This window comes from Thamnophis elegans, chromosome 5 (genome assembly GCF_009769535.1).
Source record: "Thamnophis elegans isolate rThaEle1 chromosome 5, rThaEle1.pri, whole genome shotgun sequence".
NCBI lineage: Eukaryota > Metazoa > Chordata > Lepidosauria > Squamata > Colubridae > Thamnophis > Thamnophis elegans.
In genome coordinates this window covers 97535638-97560299 of record NC_045545.1, presented here as the reverse complement: position 1 = coordinate 97560299, position 24662 = coordinate 97535638, and the positions used below count along the sequence as shown (strand labels likewise).

General features: G+C 41.2%; 1 protein-coding gene across 1 annotated transcript; it reads right to left on the bottom strand.

Moving 5' to 3' along the window:
• Positions 1–2263: 2263 nt before the first annotated feature.
• On the bottom strand, positions 2264–23330 carry RAD21L1 (RAD21 cohesin complex component like 1). The gene is made up of 12 exons (XM_032218636.1): positions 23187–23330; positions 20955–21084; positions 20294–20393; positions 18136–18239; positions 17811–17975; positions 17141–17239; positions 16407–16532; positions 14589–14818; positions 12877–12958; positions 9376–9491; positions 4930–5007; positions 2264–2452 (listed from the first exon to the last, which is right to left on the bottom strand). Exons 1-12 carry the CDS (start codon positions 23328–23330, stop codon positions 2264–2266), a joined length of 1563 nt encoding a protein of 520 aa, XP_032074527.1.
• Positions 23331–24662: the final 1332 nt, after the last annotated feature.

Below are 24662 nucleotides of genomic sequence, written 5' to 3'. Positions count from 1 at the left end.
GCCTGGAAGCTCACAAAAACAGCTCGGAAATCCCTCCTGCAAAGTTGGGAAACCGCGGCTTGGTGAGATGCCGTATAAAGGGGCACCCTTGGGACTGTCGAAATAGGATGTGTTTCCTTTTAAACTGGCTGCTTTAACAGGGCCTGTGAGCCCACATATCCAATAACGAGTTTGGCGATTTTATTTCACCAGGCGGATGATGGGTCTCCATGGAGTCCTAAGAGTAACTTGGAAATTTAGGCGTTGGCTGATACCTTGCTTCTCTCGGCATGCCCGCTTCTTCTTAAAAATTGAGAGGGAAAAAGAAACTGAGGCAGGGGCGAATTGGATCCCAATAGAGCTCAGTGGTATCACGACATAATTTCCCTGGGGTGAAATTGAGCTAATTGGACTGTCCGTGTGTTTTCAGTTTAAAACAGCTTTCCGCGCTGCCAAATGGAGGCGAGTCAGTTTACTCTGGAGAGAAAGGTGCAATTTTCCTTGAATAGTCTCTCCGAAGAGTTTCAGGCAAAATATTGCTGGAAAGAAAAACCAGTTATGCTGAATCTTTGAGCAATACGTGCAAAGTCTTAAGAGCATCGGCAATTTGTTATAGAAAGAAGAGCTGAATTGGGAAAGAGGCATCTTTGTTTCCCTTCTTTTAATTAACGTTAGTCTACGTAGGCCAGTTACAAAGGCCCAGGCAATTCTGTTTTGCTTTGGTTTATTGAACGTATCCTGCATTATTAAAAGATTAGGTGCATTAAAAATTATCAGCGTAGTACAGTAATGGTATCCTATTATCTTCACTACCGGTTCGGTAGGAGTGCGCATGCAGAAGGTACCTGACGATGTCTGGGTGGGTGGGCGGAGCCTTGCGCTGCCGCCACTATCGGTTTGCCCAAACCATACCACCTCTGGTGTAGTAACTAAAACAAATAACATCCCATTGGAATAGATGTAGAGCATATGGGTTACTCCTGGATTATTCTACTGTTGTAGCCCACTAGTGGCCAGCAGAGCTGGCAGCAGATTCGGACAGTGAGGAGGTTGGGGAGGAACATGGGCCAGTCTAGAGTCTGGGGAAGGTTCTGACGAGGGCTCTGTGTTGGAGGCAGAGAGGGGGCCATGCTGCCTAGGGAATTCTGGGAGTTATTTACTGCCTCCGGAGTCTGACATCAGCGAGGCAGAAGATCAACGGGAGAAAGTCTCTGGAGCCTGGGGAGGGTGAAAAAACCGTGCCAAAAGTGGGGAGGGGGGTATTGCTGGTCACACATGCATGTGCGTGGGGGTGGGTGGGTGGCACACATAGCATTATGGGCATGGCATGCTCGCGCATGACCCTCCTGCACTCCCCCCACTTTTGGCATTACTGCCTTAGGACATTGGTGTCCAAAGTTGGGAACTTTAAGATTTTAAGCCAGCATGGGGAATTCTGGGAATTGAAGTCCACAAGTGTTAAAGTTCCCAAGTTTGGACACTCCTGCCTTAGGATTTGCAGACTCTTCTTCCCTTGGAGTCCTTAAACAGAGGCTGGGCAGAATTTGGCATGGATACAGCCGCAGTTGAAGCTTGTCCCGGAGTTCTTATAATGACCAAATAAACCTTTTTCTTAAAAAACAAAACACTGTGCTTCTCTGTGGTGTTTAAGACATTTAATAAATTAAATTAAGACCACATTGTAGCCCAAAGCTTTCAAGAACAAAATAACGTACAGTGAAATCCATAGTTTAAACCAGCATGTATAAATTATCGTAATTAGACATTAGCTTAAAAACCTTTCCACATTATTTTGTCATATTCTTACTCCCACCCATCGCTTTCTGCTGGGCAAGTTATTTTATTTTATCATTTCATCCTTCTTAGACAAGAAGAAAAGAGCCAGCTAGGAGATTCAGATAAGGTCCAAGATGAAGGGAAGGGAAGAACTGGCCCCCCCACACCTCTATTATTTTTGGCTTGAATAAGTGGAACTTTGGAGACAGCATCCTTGCTCCATACCTACCCCTTGCAGGGAATGCCAGAAAGCAGGCAACTCAGCAAATAAGCTTGAAGAACCAAAAATGAGCAAATTAAACGCGAAGAAACAAGTAGTCCCTGTAACTTTTAATACTGGTTAAAAACTATCCTTTTCTTAACTTTCAGCTTGACTGCTAGGCAGGCTACTTACAAGACAGCTTACTCATTGCTAGTTGTCTCTACTTGACTCGGAGAAGGAAGGGATGCTGGCATTTGCTTAAAGTTCAGTTTCCAATCTGTGTTTCGAATGGGTTTTCTTTGGTCTTCAGAGAGTACGAAACCTGGGTCCCGCAGTCACTATAATGTCGGCGTAAGGAGCTGACTGGGCCAGCTCAATCGCTCGTTGTTTCTGGAGAACCAGCAAGCTGTAGAAGTTCTCTGCCACCTCTTTCTTGTTCTGGTCCTTGCAGAGGGAGAGAAAGCTGAAGGACTTTGCACCTTGCTGTTCGAAGTGCTGCGGGGGAGAACGAACGAACGGAATAACTGAGATGGGTGTGTATTAAGAGCGGAGGCTAATTCTGCATCTGAAGGAGGCAATAAGCAGCTTTAGGAGAGAGGCTGTGTTCCTTTGGCAGTTCGTACAGACCAAGAACGGGCAATAGGAAAATGGGATAGAGAGTGTAAGATGGAAGAAGAAATGTGCAGAATTGGAAACCAAGCCCTATATTGTCAAGCATGTAGGCACAAGGGGCAATCCACTGACTAAATCCACTCCCACCCTCTTGTCCTCCCGGAATGACCCGAAGTCCTGGCTCTGCCAACTGATTTAGAGCCCAGAGGGGGATGTTCCATTCTGAAGGTGGTTCATAGATTTGATGGTCCATCCCCATCCTGGTTATGGCCCACTCTGCTCTCCATTGGAATGTTTTAATTTGTAACGCTTCATGTTTTAATATTTTTGTCCTAATTGTATTAGGGTATGGGGCTTCTTATATACACAGGTTGTGCTAGACTTACGACCACAATGGGGCCCAGAATTTATGTTGTTAAGCAAGACAGTTGTTAAGTGACTTTTGCCCCATTGCATGGCCTTTTTTGGCCACAGTTGGTTAAGTGAATCACTGCTTTTGTTAAGTTAGCAACATGGTTGTGAAGGTTTCGACTTTGCTTGTCAAAAGGACACAAAAGGTGACTGCATGATCCCTGGGAAACTGCCATAAACCAAGGTACCGTATTTTTCAGAGTATAAGACGCACCGAGGTTTTGAAGAGGATTTTTAAAAAAAAAAAGTTTTTGCACTCTCCAAACCTCCCAAAACCAGCTCGTTTTCTATGAAAACAGGCCTGTTTTTTTAAAAAAGGGCATAAATAGCCTTTAGGAGGCTTGTAGAGTGCTCCTGGGGGGGTGGGTGGAAGGGGGCAAAAAATGAGCAAAAAACAGCCCATTTTTCACAAAAATGGGCCCATTTTTCATCAAAAAAGGGCATGGAAGCTTATAGAGTGCTGCTGGGGGCTGGAGGGGGGCAAAAAGTGGGGCATTTTTGCTCATTTCTGCCCTCCCCAGCCCCCAGGAGCATTCTGAAAGCTTCCTAGAGGCTCTGCACAGCCATTTTGGTGAAGGGGCGGAGTTTCGGCAGGCAAAAAATGCTGTATTCAGTGTATAAGACGCACCCAGATTTTCAGTCTCTTTTTTGAGGGAAAAAGGTGTGTCTTATACTCTGAAAAATACCGTCGTTACCAAGCCTTCAACCACAATCACATGACCATGGGGATGCTGCAACAACAATTAAGCTTGAAAAACAACCATAAGCCACTCTTTTCGGTGCCTTTGTAACTTTGAACCTTCACATTCGAAGGAAAAAGTAACTTATGACAATTTTTCACGACTGTCGGAGCATCCCCATGTCACACGATCCAAATTCAGACACTTAACAATGGGATATATTTATGACATTTACAGTGTCCCAAAGTCTATTTTGGGGACTTTCTAGCAAAACAACAACATCAACAACAACAACAAACCCAATGAGGAAGCCAGATTCACTTAACACACCTGTTACTAACATAACAACTGTTGCAAGAAAGGTCACTCAACAACCATCTGGCTTAGCAGCAGAAATTTTGGACTCAATTGTGGTCGTAAGTCGAGGACTACTTGTATGAATATCTGAAGAGATCAGCAAATCTTTTCAACCGAATATTGGGGAAAGGGAAGCACAAGTCAGCTGGCATTAAGATAAATTATTCTTTTTTGCCCTTTTGATTGTCAGTTCAGAAAAAAGCAGGATAAGGATGAGTCACTGGCAGTTTAGGCATAAGAGCTGGCTAGAATTACGGCCTGGTAAAAATGATAAAGACCTTAACATGAGGTTGGATTATATTTTTAAAAGGCGCTATCTGCCATTTCATGAAGAGCTTTGGCTTGAGCCTGGGGTACAGCAAAGAGGATGATTTTACAGAAATAGAATGGCAAATCTGACAAATATCCTCTTGATTTCAAGGAACAGATTCGGGCTGTGCATCTGGTTGGTTTTTTTTTTTTTTTAATTCTTTGTAGCCTAAACTGAGAAGATGAAGCAATGTGTTTTTTAGATTTAATCACATGATTAAATATCTAATGTATTTATATTAATATGTCCATCGATATTATATAGGTTTTTTCTCTCATTGTTTCTGCCTTTTCCTAACTCACATTTAATTTGCTTTAATAACTAATCAAGGAGAGAAGCAGCTTAGAACTAAGGAGAAATTTCCTGACAGAACAATTAATCAGTGGAACAACTTGCCTCTAGAAGTTGTGAATGCTCCAACACTGGAAGTTTTTCCTTTATTCTTAATCAACATATATTTGTTTTTTTTTCTGTCTGTTTTCTATATGTTACTATTATACTTTAAAAAAAAGTTTCACGTTCTTTTAAACTGCAGTTATCAGGCCATTTCAGTGATAAAATAACATATGAAGAAAAGTTTATTATGTTTGATAATATCTTACCCGGAAAGTATTTAATAGCTTTAATGTTCTCTTACTTCTTCTTTGTTCTTCATTGTCCAAATTACTTGTCAGGGATCCCTATATCGCAGATCAAAAAATTACTTATTGATAAAATTCACCTGAATGAAGATAAAAGGCAGCATAAAAAATAAAGAATAGACATAGCTCATATATGACTTCCCAAGCCTTGTCACCATCCTTTCTAGGAAATTTCACTATGAACATTTGTTCTACTTAATTGATTTGGCAAACCAGACCACATAACTAAATTTTCTATGCTTTAATAAAGTTGATTAAATGTATCAGCAAAACTGTCCATAGAACACAGAACTATCAGAGGTGTTATTTAATTTTTTAAATTATATTTGATTATTCTTAAAGGACTTTTTTTTATAAAAAAAAATGAAATAACTTACAAACATAATAGCAATAGCAATAGCAGTAGACTTATATACCGCTTCATAGGCCTTTCAGGCCTCTCTAAGCGGTTTACAGAGAGTCAGCATATTGCCCCCAACAATCCGGGTCCTCATTTTACCCACCTCGGAAGGATGGAAGGCTGAGTCAACCCTGAGCCGGTGAGATTTGAACCGCTGACCTGCTGATCTAGCAGTAGCCTGCAGTGCTGCATTTAACCACTGCGCCACCTTGGCTCTCTCTTTTTTCGTCTTAGGATCCTGTTTGGTAGTCTTAGCAATATACAATATATTACACTGAATAATAATAAGAAAGCCAATCTCGGGGCTTCACCATGATACAGATCAAAGGAGTAAGGTCATGTTTCAGCAAGCAAAATAAAGCTAATGTTCCCCCCTCCCCACAATCCCCAGTTGTATCTTGATAATGAGCAAAGAATAATGCAAATCGGATTCAAATAAAAAGTACCCAATTAAAATTTTATTATTCTACTGATATTAGTCCTCCGGGATTGGGCGGCCTATAAATTCATTAAATACAATACAAATACAATACAATTGGCAGCTGAGCAAACAAACTCATAAAGTATCAGAAACATAAAATTCTCTAAGAAAACATACCCCCCAAAAGACACTTTTCCCATGGCGCCTCTTGGCCACTCTTCCTATGCTGAACTTCTCGTGTGCCCTCCTTGACCCTCAGTGACCCTTAGGCACCACTTGCTCCCTCCCCAACCTGCACCCCACACCTTACTATGAAGCCCCTCACACACACTCTTGCACCTTTGTACACACCCTGCCCCTCTCTTGTGCTCTCCTGTACATCCTTCCCCATCCTCCGCCCCACCCTCACTTCCCCCCCCCATCTAGCAGCAGTCACCTGTGGGCCTGGGTCATGCAACTTCCTATTAGCTTCCCCACTGACTTTGGTTGTGGGAAGCGATCAGGAAGTTGCATTGCCTAATGTTAGGATTGATGATACCGTGTTTCCCCCCAAAATAAGAGTGATTATTATATTAATCAATCTTATTAACAGGTCGTATTAATTTTATTAATGGGTCTTATATTAATTTTTGCTCCAAAAGACGCATTAGGGCTTATTTTCCAGTTTGGTCTTATTTTCAGGGAAATGTGGTACTAAATGCATCTGTCTGGCTGACGATCTTAACTGGGGCTTATTTGGGGGGTAGGGTTTATATTACAAGCAACCTGAAAAATCATGCTAGTTGTTATTTTTCCAGCTGGGTCTTATTTTCAGGGAAATAGGGTAGCAGCTGCACGGAGTGCTAAGCTTAGTGACGGACAGAAAGAAGGGTTAGGGAGAGGTATTTGGGTGGGGGATACTTACCCCAGTGATTTCCCTGCTGGCTTCTCCTTTTGAGTTTCTGGGGAAGCCGCAGTGGTGGGATTCAAATAATTTAACAACCGGTTCTCTGCCCTAATGATTTCTGCGAACTATCAGTTTACCAAACTGCTCAGAAAGTTAACAACTGGTTCTGCTGAAGTGCCAAATATCCAGACTGCAATCATGTGACTGCAGGGGGATGCTGGGATGGCCAGAACTCCAAGGACTGATCTTAACCACCTTTCATCTAGTGCTGTCTTCACTTCCAACGGCACTGAATGAACGGATGTAACTCGAGGACTAGCTGGAAGGGAAAGATCTTTGAAATAATTTTTTTCCCATTAAAAAAAAAAAAGAGTAGTGTAAGTAGGTTAACCCCCCTCCCCCTCCCCCAGGTCCATTGTCCAGATTCAGACTGTCCCACAAGTGCTACATGGTCACTATCCGGTAGAGAAGTTTAGACGATTGTAATCATTACATTTTGCAAGACTGCTTGCTCCTTTTCGGATTCTTGTTGTACTGAAGATAATGATGCAAGGTCATCAGACAAAGCAGGCACTTCGTTAACTGATTCCTGGTATTAAAAGAAGAGGGGGGGGGAATGGATCTGTGTCAGCTCTGCTCTGTTCTGCTCCTGTGTTTATTATTCTGCAGAAATCGAATGGTTAAAAGTCTGCATTTCTCTGCTGAATTTTGTATTTCACAAAGAGAAAGGAATCATGAGAAAATAATGGAAGGTACAAACATGACAATCCTATGGCAAACAGTTCTGTTTCAGGCAATTCTTAATTAGAAATACAGAATAGTATGAGCAGAATAGAATGAGCTGGAAGAGACCTTGGAGGTCCAACCCCCTGCTCAAGCAGGAGAACCTATACCCGTGATGGTGAGCCTTTTGGGGCTCGAGTGCCAAAAGCGGGGGGAGGGCAGGGAGGTTGTGCATGGGCGTGCCACACCCATAATGCTATGCGTACGACCCCAGCGCACATGAGCACATGACCAGTGCCCCTCCCCATTTTTGGCATGCTTTTTTCTCCCTCCCCAGGCTCCAGAGGTTTTATATGAGTCTGGGGAGGGCGAAAACAGCCCCCCCCCCAAGGCCCTCCCTGAAGCCTCTGGAGCACAAAAAACCGGCCCTATGGGCAAACCAGAAGTTCAGGAACGGACTTCCGGTTTGCTTATAGGACCGTTCCCCCCCCTCCCCCCCCCGGAGCCTTCAGGGAAGCCTCCTAAAGGCTCCGGAGGGCTAAAACTGGCCTTACGAACAAACCGGAAGTATGTTTCCGAACTTCCGGTTTGCTGGTAGGGGAGTTTTTTCACGCTCTGGAGGCTTCAAGGAAACCTCTGGAGGGCAAAAAATGGCCTCAAAAGAAGGCCGAAGTCAGCTGGCGTGCCCTGACAAATGGCTCTGCGTGCCGTCATGGACTTATACCATTTCAGAGAAATGGTTGCCCAGTCCCTTATTAAAAGTCTCCAGTGTTGGAGTGCTGGTAGATTGCTCTCATTATTAGGAAGTTTCTCCTTAATTCCAGGTTGATGCTCTCCTTAAACAGTTTCTTGTCTTTCCTTCATGTTCTTTGGAAAATAAGTTGACCCCCTCTTTTTTGCGGAAACCCCTCAAACACTGAAACGCTCAACATGGGGCTGCCCTTGAAGAGTGTTCGAAGACTTCAGTTAGTCCAGAACGCAGCCGCGCGAGCGATTGTGGGTGCACCCAGGTACACCCACGTCACACCTATCCTCCGCGAGCTGCACTGGCTACCCATTAGTCTCCGGATCCACTTTAAGGTGCTGGTCGCTACCTATAAAGCCCTACATGGCATCGGACCTGGGTACCTGAGAGACCAAATAAATAAATAAATAAATAATACTGCTATTATGTCACCCCAACTCTTCTTCTCTTTAGACTAGCCAAAACCAAATCCTGCAGCCACTCTTTTGACTGAGTCCCCCACCCCCGCCCCTAAAAATTCTCCTTCAGTATATGGAGAGTGTTGAACTGAAGCTATAAAATCCCCATTCAACTGGAGAGCTTATCACCTCACTGGATAATTTGAGATCAAACTTTATCTTTTAATCCAACCAGAGAATTAACATCATGATAAAACGGGTCTGAAAGAGACATATAATCATTCCTGGAGGCAAATCAGGATATAAATCCCATTTATTTGGGCATTTGTGAATGAAATCATATCTCCATAATATCCGTAATATTTATGAACTCTGTCTCTTTACAAAATTTACATTTTAACTGTGGCTCAAACTTGTTATGAATTTTAATGCTGTTAAGTCATCATGAATTATGCTTTGATATGGGAAAAGCTAGAAATAGATTCTTTAATAAGTAAATATAAATAACTGCTCAATTAAGTGACAGTCTTTAGATAAGCTTGGGATCTCTAAAAGTTAAGTAGAGAAGGATTTGGCTAATATTTGTAAAAATACTAACCAAATAGGAATAAATAGGAACCAAATAGGAACAAAGTTTGGAAAGTGAAAAATGTATCCGTCTCATTCCTGTTCAAGAGTGTGATGGGATTTTAGACTTGATGTTAAATATTAACATTTTATAAAGTTTAGGAGGATTAAACTGTAATTTGTCAACTTTGTAAGAAGTCCAGTTTACCCATTTTGATGGAAATTGCCTAAAAATATTAAAGCTTAATTTGTTCTGAAAGTACTTACCATAGTTTTAAAAACTGTATTGTCATCCCTTTCATTTCTGCTACTTTGTAACACAGATTCTTTTGGGGGATAATTTATGTCCTGCTGTATATTTAAGCTTTCTGCTATTGATAGGTCTATATTGATAATAAGAGAAAGTAGTTAATTCTTGTCCAATGTACTTACCAATTAATTGCCATTACCAATAAATACCGTGTTTCCCCAAAAATAAGACAAGGTCTTATTTTCTTTTGACCCCTGAAATAAGCACTTGGCCTTATTTTCGGGGAGGTCTTATTATTTTTGAGGTGCAGGAGGCAGCAAGCGTGGTCACCTCATGACTGCTACTGTATTACAATATTTTTGGGGAGGGATTATTTTGTGGGGAGGGATTATTTTAGTGCATGCGCTCAAAGGCTCGATTGGGCTTATTATCCAGGGAAGTCTTATTTTCAGGAAACAGGGTAATCATTTGCATATAATCTCAGCTTATACTATTTAAATTTTGAAATTTCCAATGTGTCCAGATTGCAGTTCACCATATTCTAGTCAAACATTTAAGATTTTTTTTTTCACGAAGCAATGAAGTGCCCCTTCTGAAGTCTTTATTCCCATCGTGTTTACCAGATAGAAGAGGATGTAAAACAAATGCAGCAAAAACGTAGAGAAGAATGTGAATGATTTAAATTTAATAACTACTACAATGTTACCCATAATCTAGCTCCCCCTCCCTTCTCCTGGTACTACTTCAAGATATGTTTCGTTTAAAAAAAAAAACACTTCTTCAATCTTTTCTTCTGAAATTATCCATAGTTGTAGTTTTATCTTCTTTAGGTAAACATTATCCCCCTGGCCATTTTGGGATTTTTTATTCATATTGGCTTGGCAGATTTGATTATATTCCTGTACTCCTTAACATGCTCTTAAAACTGATCTAAACTGAAGTAAAGGTTGATGGATCCTATTTTTCTAAATATAAGCATTATTTTGCCTTAAAAATGGATGCAAATATTTGAATTAACATAAAAGATGTAACCTTTGCTACGGATAGTCCTCGATTTAGGACAGAACAGACAGTGACTGTTTGAAGTAACAATCTATTTGAAAAAGAGAACTAATGACCCAAATTCACAATTCTGATTGTTGCTCCTCCTCCTCATGGTCATGTGACCAAACTTTGGAAGCTTGGTCACACAGTCGCATTCATGACTGTTTGCAATATCTGCAGTCACTTGACAGCATTTTATGACAGGTTTGTGGAAAACTGGTGCTTACTTCCTGTTTTTGGCAAAACCGAGCCCATAGCAAACAGTGGGCTTACATTTATGACTGCTATGGTTGCTTAAAAAACTGCAAAAAAAAGAGGGGAGGGGGAGAGAGGGAGGGGAGGAGAGAGGGAGGAAATACACTAGCACTTAGACTTATATACCGCTTCACAATGCTTCACAACCCTCTCTAAGCGGTTTACAGAATCAACCTCTTGATCCCAGCAATCTGGGTTCTCATTTTACCGACCTCAGAAGGACAGAAGGCTGAGTCGACCTTGAATGGTGATGATCGAACTTCAGACTGTGGGCAGAATTAGCTGCAATACTGTATTCTGAGAGAGGAGAGAGAGAGAGGGAGGGAGGGGGGAGAGAGAGGGGGGAGAGAGAGAAACAGTGAGTCAGTGAGAGAAACAGTGTGAGACAGAGAGATAGACACACAGAGATAGACCCAGAGAGAGAGAGAGGGAGGGAGGAGGAGGCAGGGAGGGAGAGAGAGAGAGAGAAACAGTGAGAGTGAGTGAGAGAAACAGTGAGAGACAGAGATACACACACAGAGATAGACAGATAGAGGGAAGGAGGGAGGGAGAGAGAGAAACAGTTGAGTGAGTGAGAGAAACAGTGCGAGACAGAGAGATAGACACACACAGAGAGAAAGAGGGAGGGAGGCATGGAGAGAGGGAGAGAGAGAGAGAAACACTGAGAGTGAGTGAGAGAAACAGTGTGAGACAGAGAGATAGACACACCGAGACACAGAGAGAGGGAGGGAGGGAGGGAGGGAGGGAGGAAGGGAGGGAGAGAAACAGTGAGAGTGAGTGAAACAGTGAGAGACAGAGATAGACAAACAGAGATAGACAGATAGAGAGAGGAAGGGAGGGAGGGAGAGAAACAGTTGAGTGAGTGAGAGAAACAGTGCGAGACAGAGAGATAGACACACAGAGATAGACAGAGAGAGAAAGGGAGGGAGAGAGAGTGAGAGAAACAGTGCGAGACAGAGAGATAGACACACAGAGATAGACAGAGAGAGAAAGGGAGGGAGAGAGAGAGAGAGAAACAGTGAGAGACAGAGAGATAGACACACAGATAGACAGAGAGAGGGAGAGAGTGAAGGAGAGAGAGAGAGAGAGAGGGAGGGAGGGAGAGAGAGAGAGAGAGGGAGAGAGAGAGGGAGAAGACATAGATAGATAGCCATAGCACTATATACTGCTTCCCGGTGCTTCATAGCCTCTCTAAGCGGTTTACAGAGTCAGCCTCTTGCCCCCAACAAACTGGGTCCTCATTTTACCCACCTTGGAAGGATGGGAGGCTGAGTTAACCTTGATCCCTGTGAAGACTGAACATAAATCATAATTATGGTTTATGATCATAATAGGCAGTCATAACTCGAGAACTGTGAATTTGAGGACTTTCTGCTTTAGATACCTATTCTTTGGCTCTGCGACACTGCAATGAATGCAGCGCCATCCTTCATATACAAGCGAGGAGACCAGAGGTGAGAATGCAGATGGAAGCCATAGATAGATAGATAGATAGATAGATAGATAGATAGATAGATAGATAGATAGATAGATAGATGTATATATATATATATATATATATAGATAGATAGATAGATAGATAGATAGATAGATAGATAGATAGATAGATAGATAGATAGATAGATAGATAGATTGATTTGGGTTCAAGCTCTGCTTCAGTGATCGCGGTCACTTTGAAGATTTTGGATAAATGTTTCTCACTCAGCCCAATCAACCACACAGTTTGCAGCGAGTAGAAAACTCAGGGGAACACTGGAAAATTATTTTAAGATCTCAAGGAAAAGGTAGGCAATTAAAGGTAGTCCTCGACTTACAACCATTTATTCAGTGACTGTTTGAAATTACCACGACACTGAAAAAAGCAACTTATGCCACTTACAACTACTGCAGCATCCCCAGGGTCACGTGATCAAAATTCAAACACTTGGCAACTGACTTCTCTTTATGACGGGAGCAATGTCCCAGGCTCATGCGACCCCCTTTTGCGACCTTCTGACAAGCAAAGTCAGTGGGGAAGCCAGATTCACTTAACAGCCATGTTACTAATTTAACAACTGCAGTGATTCGCTTAATAAGAAAGATTATAGAACGGAGCAAAACTCACTGAACAAATGTCTCGTTCAGCAACGGAAATTTTAGGCTCAGTTTGGGGTCATAAGTCCAGGTCTACCTGTAATTATATTAAAGAATTGTAAGGGCAAAAAAGTCTAGAGTCCTGCCTTGGGCAGTCTGTAGTTTGCTTCTTTCGTCAGTCTTTTCTTGCCATTTTGTTCTTCTGGTCTTGAGACATTTTGCAAAGAGCTGCAAAAAAACCCCACAAATTAACTGGAGGTAATTTGATACATCTTACATTGCTGCAGAGAGCTTCCTACGGCTACCAAGCAATGTTTAATTCATAATTAAATATAACGTCTAGGTACATAGCTGCCGAGCTACTTCAAATGTGAGCCTTCACGTAAACTGTAATCTGCCTTTTAATCTTGCCAAGAAGCTCTTTATTGCTCTACAAAGTGATCCCTCTGTTCAGCCCGGATCAATTTAGAAAACAGTTTTGCCCCGGGAATCTATCAATTAGGTTTCATTATCGTTGCTGCTGGATTATAACCATTGACTACGCTGGAAAAAGCACATCAAGTGCCAAGACTATGCTGAAACAGGAAGGGGAAAAAAATAGCCAATCATCTCCTGGCATGCAAACATGGCATCATTTGCAAAAAGGACTATACAGGAAGACCCTAATTTACAACAGTTCATTTAGCGACCATTTGAAAGGACAAGGCCACTGAAAAAAATCCACTGATAACCATTTTTTACACTTACGACCGTTACAGCATCCCCCATGGTCAGGTGAGGAAAATTCAGATGCTTGGCTATTGATTCATATTTGTGGCAGTGTCCCGGGGGGAGGGGGGGTGATCCCCTTTAATGGCCTTCTGACGAGCAAAGTCAGTGGGGAAGCCAGATGTACTTAATGACCACGTGACTAACTTAACAACTGCAGTGATTGACTTAACAATAGTGGCAAGAAAAATCGTAAAATGGGGTAAAAATTCACAAGAGTTGCCTTGCTTAGCAACAGAGATTTTGTACTCAGTTTTGCTTGCAAGCTGAGGACTACCTACATTTTAATTGTTCAGTCATGGAGGTTTCCTGGGACAGCGGTTACTGGTGGTCCGTGAGAAAATTTTGGTGGTCCGCAGAAAAATCCTTGCATTTTTTTTATATTGCACTAAATCAGGGAGCCTCAAACTACGGCCCCAGAATTCCATAATTCAGTATGGCTGGCTGGGGAATTCTGGGACTTGAAATCCACAAGTCTTAAAATTGCCATGGTTGGAGACCCTTGATATAATGGATGAATACTAACTAAATACTAAATTGCCATGTTCAGGACATGCCTGAATTAGACATCACTTTCTTAGCAGAGGCCAAATATTTGGCAGTAGTTCAAGGACATAAAATGGTGGTGTGTAAGATTAAAGGCCTGTGTCATTTTCCCACAATATCCGATTAGATCTGATTAGATGCCCAGGAAACCCCATAAGTAACTCTTAAGAACTCACTCTTAATTTTGACTCCCCTGTAACAGAAGAGTCATTCTGATGTAGCGGTTAAGGAATCAGGGCTAAAAACTGGGTGACACTGAGTTCTAGTCCTGCCTTAGATATAAAGCCACCTGGGTGATCTTGGGCCAGTCTCTTTCTCTCAGCCCTAGGAAGGAGGCAATGGCAAACTACGTTGGAAAAACGTTTTCAAAACCCTGCAGGAACTTGTTCAGGCAGTCACCAGGAGTCAAAAATAGTGTTGAATGCATAAAAGAACCAAACAGCTATCATTATGAGAAACTGTTCACTGGGTCTTCTCCCCCTTCCTTCCACCCATCATTTAAATCTATGACACCATCTAGCATGTAAGACCCTAAAATTGTTACCCTCTGCAGATCTTCACTAAAGGTAGGTTGGGTGGGTCTGGTCATAAGTTTGTCTACACTGCCCAACTCTTGCAAAACCATCAGCTTTCTGGTTGGAGGTGCGATGTGCAACGTGGCTAGCGTATCCTCGTAACTTGTCAGCTGCTTTTGCATGGCGGCTCTGCTGAGCTGCTTCACCGTGTCAACTAGTAACTTCCTTTTCCTTTTGCTTCTTTGTTTCTTTAGGAGAGCTACATAACAAGAGACATACACAAAGGACACGTTACGTACCAACCAGGGAATGCTAAGCAGATAATAATCACATTGTACTACTAATCCATATTTAGGTTTCCAGGGCTAGTAAAATGTCGGTATTGCAAAAAACCTTCCACTTTTTTTTTCCACATACATATACATATATTTATTTCGTCCAGGACAAAGTGTGGTCCGCCAGCTGCCAGCAGAGCAGATGAGGAGGAGATTGGGGCCAGTTCTGGGAACACTCTGATGGATATTCAACATCGGACGCAGAGATAGAGCCAGGGCCCATCTGACATTGCCCAGCTGCCAGAGAGGCAGCTGCCTTTGGAGGCTGATATGAGTGAGGAGGAAGAACAGCTGTTCCAGATGCAAGTATGCGCAGAGCTGTTAGGAGAGGAGAACAATGGAGGGCAAGGAGTCGACTCGGGAAGGAAGGCACATCTGAAGACTGAATGACTCCTCCCTGGCTGGGGAATAAATAGAAGGAAAGGGGAGCAACTGGACTTTCTGTTTTTTTCTTTGAAGATGCTTCACTTCTCATCCAAGAAGCTTCTTCAGTTCTGGCAGGATGGTAGGGAATGGAAGGATTTATATTCCTTGCAGACATCTGAGATGCCTGCACCCTTTTGCACCCTTTTCTCTAGAAGATTCAGCAGTCCATCTGCATTTGAAAGACACAGGGCACTCTTTTAAAAACAGCAAAGTCCACATTTTTGACAGCGTGGATCGCTGGTTTGAAAGAGGCCATTTATGACAAAATTGAACAGCCCTCTCTCAACAGAGGGGGAAGGATATGACATCATCTCTCTCCAGTCTACAACACAGTCCTTTCAACAGTTCCAAGAAGACGCCACACCATTTGCACCACTCAGGTGACCAATGAGGACACAGATAAACCTCCAAGTGGCCTCAACGTCTCTCTAAAAAGCGTGCAAATGACCAGATGTCTGCAAGGAATATAAATCTTTCCATCCTTTGCCATCCAGTCAGAGATTAAGAAGCTTCTTGGATGAGAGGTGAAATTTCTTCAAAGAAAAACCAGAAAGTCCAGATGCCTCTTGAAAAAGCATCTTCTAGCTGCCTCTTCAAAAACATATGGGACAGCCATGACCTGGATGACTGAGAATCTCCATAGATACTTTGGTCTAAGGTGTTAGGGTTAGGGGTTGATAAAGGAGGGGAAATGTCTGTTAGCTTATCAAAGTTCTGATACGCCCTTTAACAATAAAATAGATTCCCATGTCTCTTTCTTCAGCGGGCTTACTTTAGGAGCTGAAAAGTGGAGAATTAGGTTTAGATTTACTATTGTAAGTAATTATATTTTCTTTTGAACTGTGTTTTGTATGTAAGTTCTGTAAGCTGCTTAGAATTTGGTTACGGGCAGTAGGCAAATCCTGTGAATAAATAAACAAGTGAATGAATGTAACGCAATGAAGACAATCCTTTTTAGAAAATAAAGAAGACTAACAGATGACCACTTCTATTGAAAAAAAAAATGTTTCCAGTGAAATGCTTTTCTGAATTTGTCATCACTTCCATATTGCATTTTTATTCCAGATAGAAACAAACAATTCTAACCTGGAGCGACAATAGGATAAAGAACAAATCCATCTTCCTCATTGCACAATAAGGTTTGTTCATTACGTTGATGATTTCTTGTTCCATGTTTAGATGCAGACAGGTCTGGATCCAAAGTAGCTTCTGCTGATTCAGACAATCACAGCATTAGTAGTATTATTTAGGTCACTGAGCCAAATTTCTGCTCAGCGAGAGAATTCAGTGGAGCTCACCTTTAGGTTAAGCCTGCTTGGGACATCTATCTATCTATCTATCTATCTATCTATCTATCTATCTATCTATCTATCTATCTATCTATCTATCCATCTATCCATCCATCCATCCATCCATCCATCCATCCATCCATCCATCCATCCATCCACCCACCCACCCATCCTGCGAGAAGACTCCTGCGAGTCCCTTGGACTGCAAGGTCATCCAACCAGTCAGTCCTAGAGGAGATCCACCCTGGCTGCTCTTTAGAAGGCCAGATCCTGAAGAGGAAACTCAAAGACTTTGGCCACCTAATGAGAAGGAAGGACTCCCTGGAGACGAGCCTCATGCTGGGAACGATGGAGGGCAAAAGAAGAAGGGGACAGCAGAGAAGGAGGACAGCTGGGTGGAGTCACCGAAGCAGTTGGCGTGAGCTTCAATGGACTCCAGAGGATGGTAGAGGACAGAAAGGCCTGAAGGAACATGGTCCATGGGGTCACGATGGGTCAGACACAACTAACAACAACAAGCTACAAACCCACCTTTTCTGTTATCAGTTGAATCTTCGTGGGGTAAAGGAAGTTCCTCTTCCATGTCAAATATTGCAAGGAGGCCACTCTGGTCAGTTCCAAGAACATCATCTTAAGAAAATAATTATAGTATATAATTTTTTTAAAAAACACCCTATTTTTATGTACATAGCTACATATTTTATACAGGTAGTCCTCAACTTACAACCATTCGTTTAGTGACTGTTTGAAGTTACAATGGCACTGAAAAAAAGCAATTTATGACCAGTTCTCACACTACTGTATGACTGTGGCAGCATTCCCATGATCACGTGAGCAAAATTCAGGCTCTTGACTTGGCAACTGGCATGTATTTATGACAGTTGCACTATCCCAGGTTATATGATCAACATTTGCGACCTTCCCAGCTAACTTCTGACAAGCGAAGTCAATGGGGCAAGCCAGATTCGCTTAACGACCACGACTCACTTAACATCTGCAGTGATTCGCTTAACAACCATGGCAAAAGGACATAAAATGGAACACAACTCATTTACCAACTGCCTTGCTTAGCAACAGAAATGTGGGGCTCAGTTGTGGTCGTAAGTCGAGACCAAAGTCACTAAACTTAGTGGGCAACTTATGCACATCTTAGAAAATCTATTGGTGGGCTATAGTTAGACTGGATTTTGTTCATACCTACCAATCATATCTCTTCCAGCTCCTTCATCTCCAAATCCATCATACTCTAATGCAATTTTGTCTCCAGTTAAATTCGAAGAACTGTGATCAGCCAGGAGGCTATTGGAGCTATTTATGAAACTGTCACTGAAAAAGCTAGCGTGCCTTGGAATTTCAATTTCTTCATCTGTGAGAAACATATATGAATAACTCAGCTATGTTTATATATCTCGGACGTATAAAATGCTTTGCAGCTTTTAAAAAATTGAACCCAGAACGCAACTTTTGAAAATAAAATTAAAACCTTTTGTATTTTGATTTATGAGAGAAAAAAGTTGCAACCTCACCAAAATTGCCACTGTTGAGAACATTCTGCCCATAAAATTCTGTCAATGTGATATCCTCAGTTTTGCTCTGGTGCAATGTAAAATATTCGGCAACCTCAATGGCACTATTAGAAAAGAAGAAAATAAACCAAAGGAAGGAAGAATTTTAGGAAATGCTATGTAACTGGACCGCAACTTCCTAATTCAAAAAACATATCCATATAATATTTTAATATATTTGGTCCTAGTTAAATTGTACTTCCATCGCCTTTCACTTACTACTCCATAATGGGATTAAGAAATGGTTAAGAGCACAGATTTAGCAACAAGAGCTGCTTCAGTTACTTCATTCATCTATCTTCATCCCAAAAATACAGTTCAAGAATTATAAACTAATGATGTACAGATAGTCCTTGAATTACGACCATCATTGAGCCCAACATTTCTGTTGCTAAGTGAGACATTTGTTAAGGTAGTTTTGCCCCATTTAACAACCTTTCTGGCCATAGTTGTTAAGAGAATGTTAAGTCAATCACTGCAGTGGTCACGTTAGTAACAGGGTTGTTAAGTGAATATGGCTTGGCTTGTCAGAAGGTCGCAAAAGGGGGTCACATGACAGAGCAACCTTCATAGGTACATGCCAGTTACCAAGTGTCTAAATTTTGATCATGTGACCATAGGGATGCTACAATGGTTGTAAGTGTGAAAAACGGTCATGTCACTTTTTTCAGTGCTGTTGTAACTTCAAATGGTCACTAAATGAACTGGTGCAAGTCAAGGACCACCTGTATTGTATCAGTCTATCATTATCATAAAAACATTAATCTGGACTGTCAAAAAAGTTTTAAAAAGCGCAATTAATCCCCATGAAGAATTTTTTTTAGAAAATATTGCTCTGTGCTCTTCAGAACTACAGTAAATCTAGCCTGGATAAGTAATAGCAATAGCAATAGCAGTAGACTTATATACCGCTTCATAGGCCTTTCAGGCCTCTCTAAGCGGTTTACAGAGAGTCAGCATATTGCCCCCAACAATCTGGGTCCTCATTTTACCCACCTTGGAAGGATGGAAGGCTGAGTCAACCCTGAGCCGGTGAGATTTGAACCGCTGAACTGCTGATCTATAGCAATAGCAATAGCAATAGCAGTGGACTTATATACCGCTTCATAGGCCTTTCAGGTCTCTCTAAGCGGTTTACAGAGAGTCAGCATATTGCCCCCAACAATCTGGGTCCTCATTTTACCCACCTCGGAAGGATGGAAGGCTGAGTCAACCCTGAGCCGGTGAGATTTGAACCGCTGACCTGCTGATCTAGCAGTAGCCTGCAGTGCTGCATTTAACCACTGCGCCACCTTGGCTCTGGACTGAAGTGGACTGAAAACAGAGAAGTGATCCCTTACAATCCAGTTATTAGATATTTATTTCTAAATATCTATTTAGAAAATAGAGTTGTTTGATATTTCAGGATGCTGAGAGGAAGGGAAATGGGAGCAGAATACTAAGTGGCACTGAGAAAAGCCGTATTAAAGTGATAAAGTATAGATATATAGAACTGTGGATTTGCCAGGCAAGGAGAGACAGTTGTTCAAATTTGTCATCATAAATTTATAAGGGAGAAGGAACTATAGGGCAGTACAGGTAGTGTGCATATGATCACAACTGAGCCCCAAATTTTTCTTGTTCAATGAATTTTGCCCTATTTTACAAACTTTCTTGCCACAGTTGTTAATTGAATCACTGCAGTAGTTGTTAGTAACACAATTGTTAAGTGAATCTGGCTTCCCCATTGACTTTGCTTGTCAGAAGATGGCAAAAGGCGAATACATGACCCCAGGACACTGCAACCGTCGTTAAGTATGTTAAGTATCTAATCACATGACAATGCAATCACATGCTGCAATGATCAAAATTGTGAAAAACAGTCATGTCACTTTTTTCAGTGCCGTTGTTAACTTTTGAGTGGTGACTAAATGAACGGTTATAGGTCAAGGACTACCCGTAGCAGAGAAAGAGGATTGTGGTTTTGTTCCTTCACATGTAATTGTGTAGAAGCACGCATGTTTTCTATTGTAAAGTTTTGAGTGATTCACCCTCCCTGAGAAATGGGACTTCAGAGGGAATCGACTCCCTTTTCACTTGTTCTATATTTAGCAATAAACAACTGTTGGGAAATATTTACTTCGTGTCTGGAAGTTGACTGTCAAAATCATAAAATTCTTCAGGCAGTGTGATGGCATCATAATTTGCCTCAGAATTTCCTTTTGGAAGATCAACAAGCCCTAAAGAAAAATACATAGCGTAAGATTAACTGTGAGATGATGTAGCTTTATATATCCTGCAATATAAAAATGGACAAGTGTTTGAGGGCATCTAGCAAATGTACTCACATTTTAAATTTTTTTTTTTACCTAGTGATTATTAATTATATGGCAGAAAATATTACCTCATTTGTCAATTGAATGATACCATTAAATTACAAAAATATTCTGCTGCTAGGACAATTCTAGACATGACTATTCAGAAATAAGCCACATTGTAGTCTTTGGAATTTACTTCTAGTTTTGTTTTTAGAATTGCAATCTCTACACGAAGTAGTTTATGATCCACTACTTGTCTGAAATAGTATAGGGTCTCCTACTTGAGCAGGGAATTGGACTAGAAGACCTCCAGGGTCCCTTCCAGCTTTATTCTGATTCTGCTCCTGAGATTGTCTTCCAAGTATCATGTCATGAATTCTGAATCCCTGTGAACCACATTCTTTGCTTTTGAAAATTAAAGCACTTTCTTTATGCTACCATTAATAAGCTGCTTGTTAATAATAAGTAGGAAGAAAAACATACCTGGTTGAAAAGTTGATTGCATTTTAAGTAGGGCTTCACTGCAGTCTGTCAAAAGATACTTGGTCTTTCTGTGATAGATCCTCACCACTCCTAGCAAAAGGTGTCCCGAGGTACGAAGAGCGATTTTAAACTGGGAGGCAAAAGTTGGTATTATTTATGGGAAAGATCGCAATAGAATTAAGAGTAATTTTGCTGGTTCTCACTTTTCTTAAAACCAGTCCCAGAGAGTAGCTAATGGTATCCAAATGGAAAGAGAGGGCACCACTTTCAGTAAATATTGAGTTAATCTTGTCGTGCTTAGGCATGAAAATCGACTGAATGACTTTGGGCCATTCACCAGGAGACTGGGAGTCCTAGTCCCGCCTTAGGCGTGAAAGCCAGATGGGTGACCTTAGGCGAATTATTCTCTCTCAGTCCACAGGTTTGTTGCTGTTGTGAGGAAAATAGGAGTATTAGGAATGTTTGCTGTCTTGAATTACTTATAAAGTAATAAAGGCAGGATGAAAATTAAATAATTAAAAATGGCTCCATTTGCAGAAGTTGAAAGGGGTAATTTAGACCAGTGGGGGTGATATTGCCCCCCAGGGGGCGATTTCATTTTTCAGGGGGCAATGGAACGAAAAGGGGCAACAGGTGTGTGTGTGTGTGTGTGTGTGTGTGTGTGTGTGTGTGAAGGAACAGAAGGGGAGCGATATGGGGGCGATGGAGCGAGAAGTTTTGAGACCTTTTTCATACAGTGAACCGCTGTATATCTCATACAAAAACATCAGATCGCTCGCTATTAGTGGATTGAACTGTTTTAAAATGTTCCTCTAGCTAGCTTCAGTACAGAACGCTGTACATATGTGAATACGCATCGCTCATCTTCATGCATGTTGTGCAGCGGCCTCTATCACTCTACCCATACAGCGGCGCGCCATTGGCCAGAATGGGCAGGGATGGAGGGGCGAGCGCTTCTTTCGAAACATCGCATGCTGAGTTGCTGTCCCCTGTGATGTCAGCTGTAATGTCAATGTAACTGTTGCAACTAGGTTTATCGACGTCCATGTGTGTTTTATAGTGTTCCAGTGCAGTCGAAAATTTAATTTGCAGTTAGTGCCTTTCATTTCAAAAACGGGCATTTCATTTTCTTGCAATTGATTTTTGTTTTCAGTGGTCATTGCAATTAAGTGTCTTGAATAAATAAGATAATAATGAAATACATGTATCACAAAGTTTGGGAATAAAGTGATGGGTGGCATCAGAATTTTTCACACCATTGAGATATGGGAAAAAGACTTGAAATAAATTATTTGCATCGATATGTCCTGATGACAATTTTAAAGAAAACAAAAAATGTGTTTGCATAAATTGAAGAATTATTTCCCTGTGTTGTGATTGAGAGGTTATGTTGGGGGAGGGGGGGCGATGATAACGTCCTCAATGGCTCAAGGGGGTGATTCTTTCAAAAAGGTTAAGAACTGATTTAGACCAATGAGTCCAAGCTCTTGTTTAGTAAAGATTCCCCTCACACATATGTGCTAATCATTCCCAGCTCTAGGGGGCGGTGCTCATCTCCATTTCAAAGCTGAAGAGCCAGCGCTGTCCAAAGACATCTCTGTGGTAATGTGGCCGGCATGACTAAATGCCAAAGTCACAGGTAGCGCTGTTACCTTCCCACCAAAGGTGGTTCCTATTTTTTCTACTTGCACTTTCACATGTTTTCGAACTGCTAGGTTGGCAGAAGCTGGGACAAGTAATGGGAGCTCACTCTGTTACATGGCACTAGGGATTGGAACTGTCAAATTGCCGACTTTTCTGATTGACAAGCTCAGTATCTTAGCCACTGAGGCACTGTGTCCCTTATTTAATACAGGAACTCAATTTACACATCCCTAACAGTTGGCTGTCTGGTGTGGATATGTATCTAGTGAAAATATATTCACCATCACTCCGGATAATTGGTTCTACTATTGAACTGCTCCTAAGGTTAGGAACTGTTTCTTGATTTTAAGCTAGAATCTGCCTTCCTGTAACTTAAAAACATTATTCTATATCTTACATACTGAGATGATAGAGTTCTTGACTTTCTTTGGTGTAACAACCCTTTTCAGTTCTGGGGTTTTATTTTTGCAAGACTAAACCTATCCAGATCTTCAAGGTCTTCCTGCAGAACTTAATTTACAATGCCACACCCAGTGCTGAGTAAAAACAGGAAACATTATTTTTGGTGACATATTATGAGAGACATACCTTAGGGGACAGTATTTTTTCAATGGTAGCTTCTAAATTGCATTCAAATATATGAGCCTTTGTGACTTTCTTATCCCAGTGAGCAGCCAGCCATATCTTGGACAAAGGCCCACGCTTATTCATAAGCAGCTGCATGTAGAACATTTTGCCAGAAATGTGTTCCTTAACTTGGCAAGCTAGAGGGAAGAAAATATTTTAAATGTTGAATACATCGGTTTTTCAAAGCTAAAATAAAAAATGGCGATCTTAATTTGAAATAAATGATTTGCAAAAAAAAAAGGGAAACCCTTTCATTTGTATTTTCATGTTTTCATGCTGGCAGGTTCTTTTAAACAAATGCATGACTTGTGTACAATTTAGACAACTGTTTACTATTGGCTACTTGTGATTAGGATACATCATCTGTATATGTTATAATCAATTTGTCTTTGTACAACATTTATGTACTGAAACAGTTTCCAAATCAAACTAATAACATTACTGAAATACATAATTAACTTTGACAAAGTGAATATATTGAAACAATGTTGCTTTCCTTGCTTCTGTTGCAAAAATAAGAAAATTGTTGTTTTCTCAATGAATTTTAGTCTATTTGAAATATAAGCGAGTCCAATTTTATTAATGTGGCAGTGAGTAGGCAAGGAACTACAGTAATCAAACATATTAGGGTGTGCAAACATTTGTTTTTAGAAACCACAAAGAAAATACACACAAGAAATGAAATATGAGATGGGACTTTTGGGAGGTTTTTTTTTTTTTTAAAGAATCTTAAAGGTACAGATGTAAGAATGGTTTGGGATGCAAGCAAAGCTTTCATGAGAAATTACTTTATATAACATAAAAGTGGATTCAAAAAGAAGAGCTACCTATTTTGGGCAAGATAAAAAGAACAAAAGAGTTAAAAGAAGTTTCCAGAGAAGACAAATATTTCTCAACATTAAGCTTCTACAGCACTTTTCTACAGAAAAAGTTGGAGCTTAGTTGATAGTTGTTTAAGATGGCTGAATCAAGGCCTGGCCTCAGAATAGGAGCACATTACATCTTTCGAAGACCAGGTCTGTTAACAGGCTGTTCCTTAGTCTGTGATCCTTGTTAATAATTCAAATACATTTGCATAAATGATCACAACTTCCAGTAAGGATTGAGCTTCTGGTGAGGCTTCAAAGCAAACTGCATATCCTCAGATGAGTGGAGACGGCATTGCAGTGGACATAGGTGAATTCTGGCTAGCAATTCTCTCTAGAAATAGGAGATATCACGAGATTGCCCACTTCTACTCTGGACAGTTGCTCCTCCAGAGTTGTTGTTTAGTCGCCAAGTCATGTCCAACTTTTGCAACCCCATGGACCATAGCATGGCAATTATCTTGTCCTCCACCGTCTCCTGGCGTTTGCTCAAATTCATGTTCATTCATGACACTATCTAACCATCTCCTCCTCTGCCATCCCTTCTCCTTTTGCCTTCAATCTTTTTCAA

Excerpts from the sequence above, each read along its gene's own strand:
- RAD21L1 (XM_032218636.1), bottom strand. The coding sequence starts at position 23,330 with ATGTTCTACATGCAGCTGCTTATGAATAAGCGTGGGCCTTTGTCCAAG. Across the intron at positions 18,240-20,293 it reads AGTCAACTTCCAGACACGAA|TGCCATTGAGGTTGCCGAAT; the intron begins GTAAATATTTCC and ends CTTTTCTAATAG. Across the intron at positions 17,240-17,810 it reads AGCTGGAAGAGATATGATTG|ATGATGTTCTTGGAACTGAC; the intron begins GTAGGTATGAAC and ends TATTTTCTTAAG.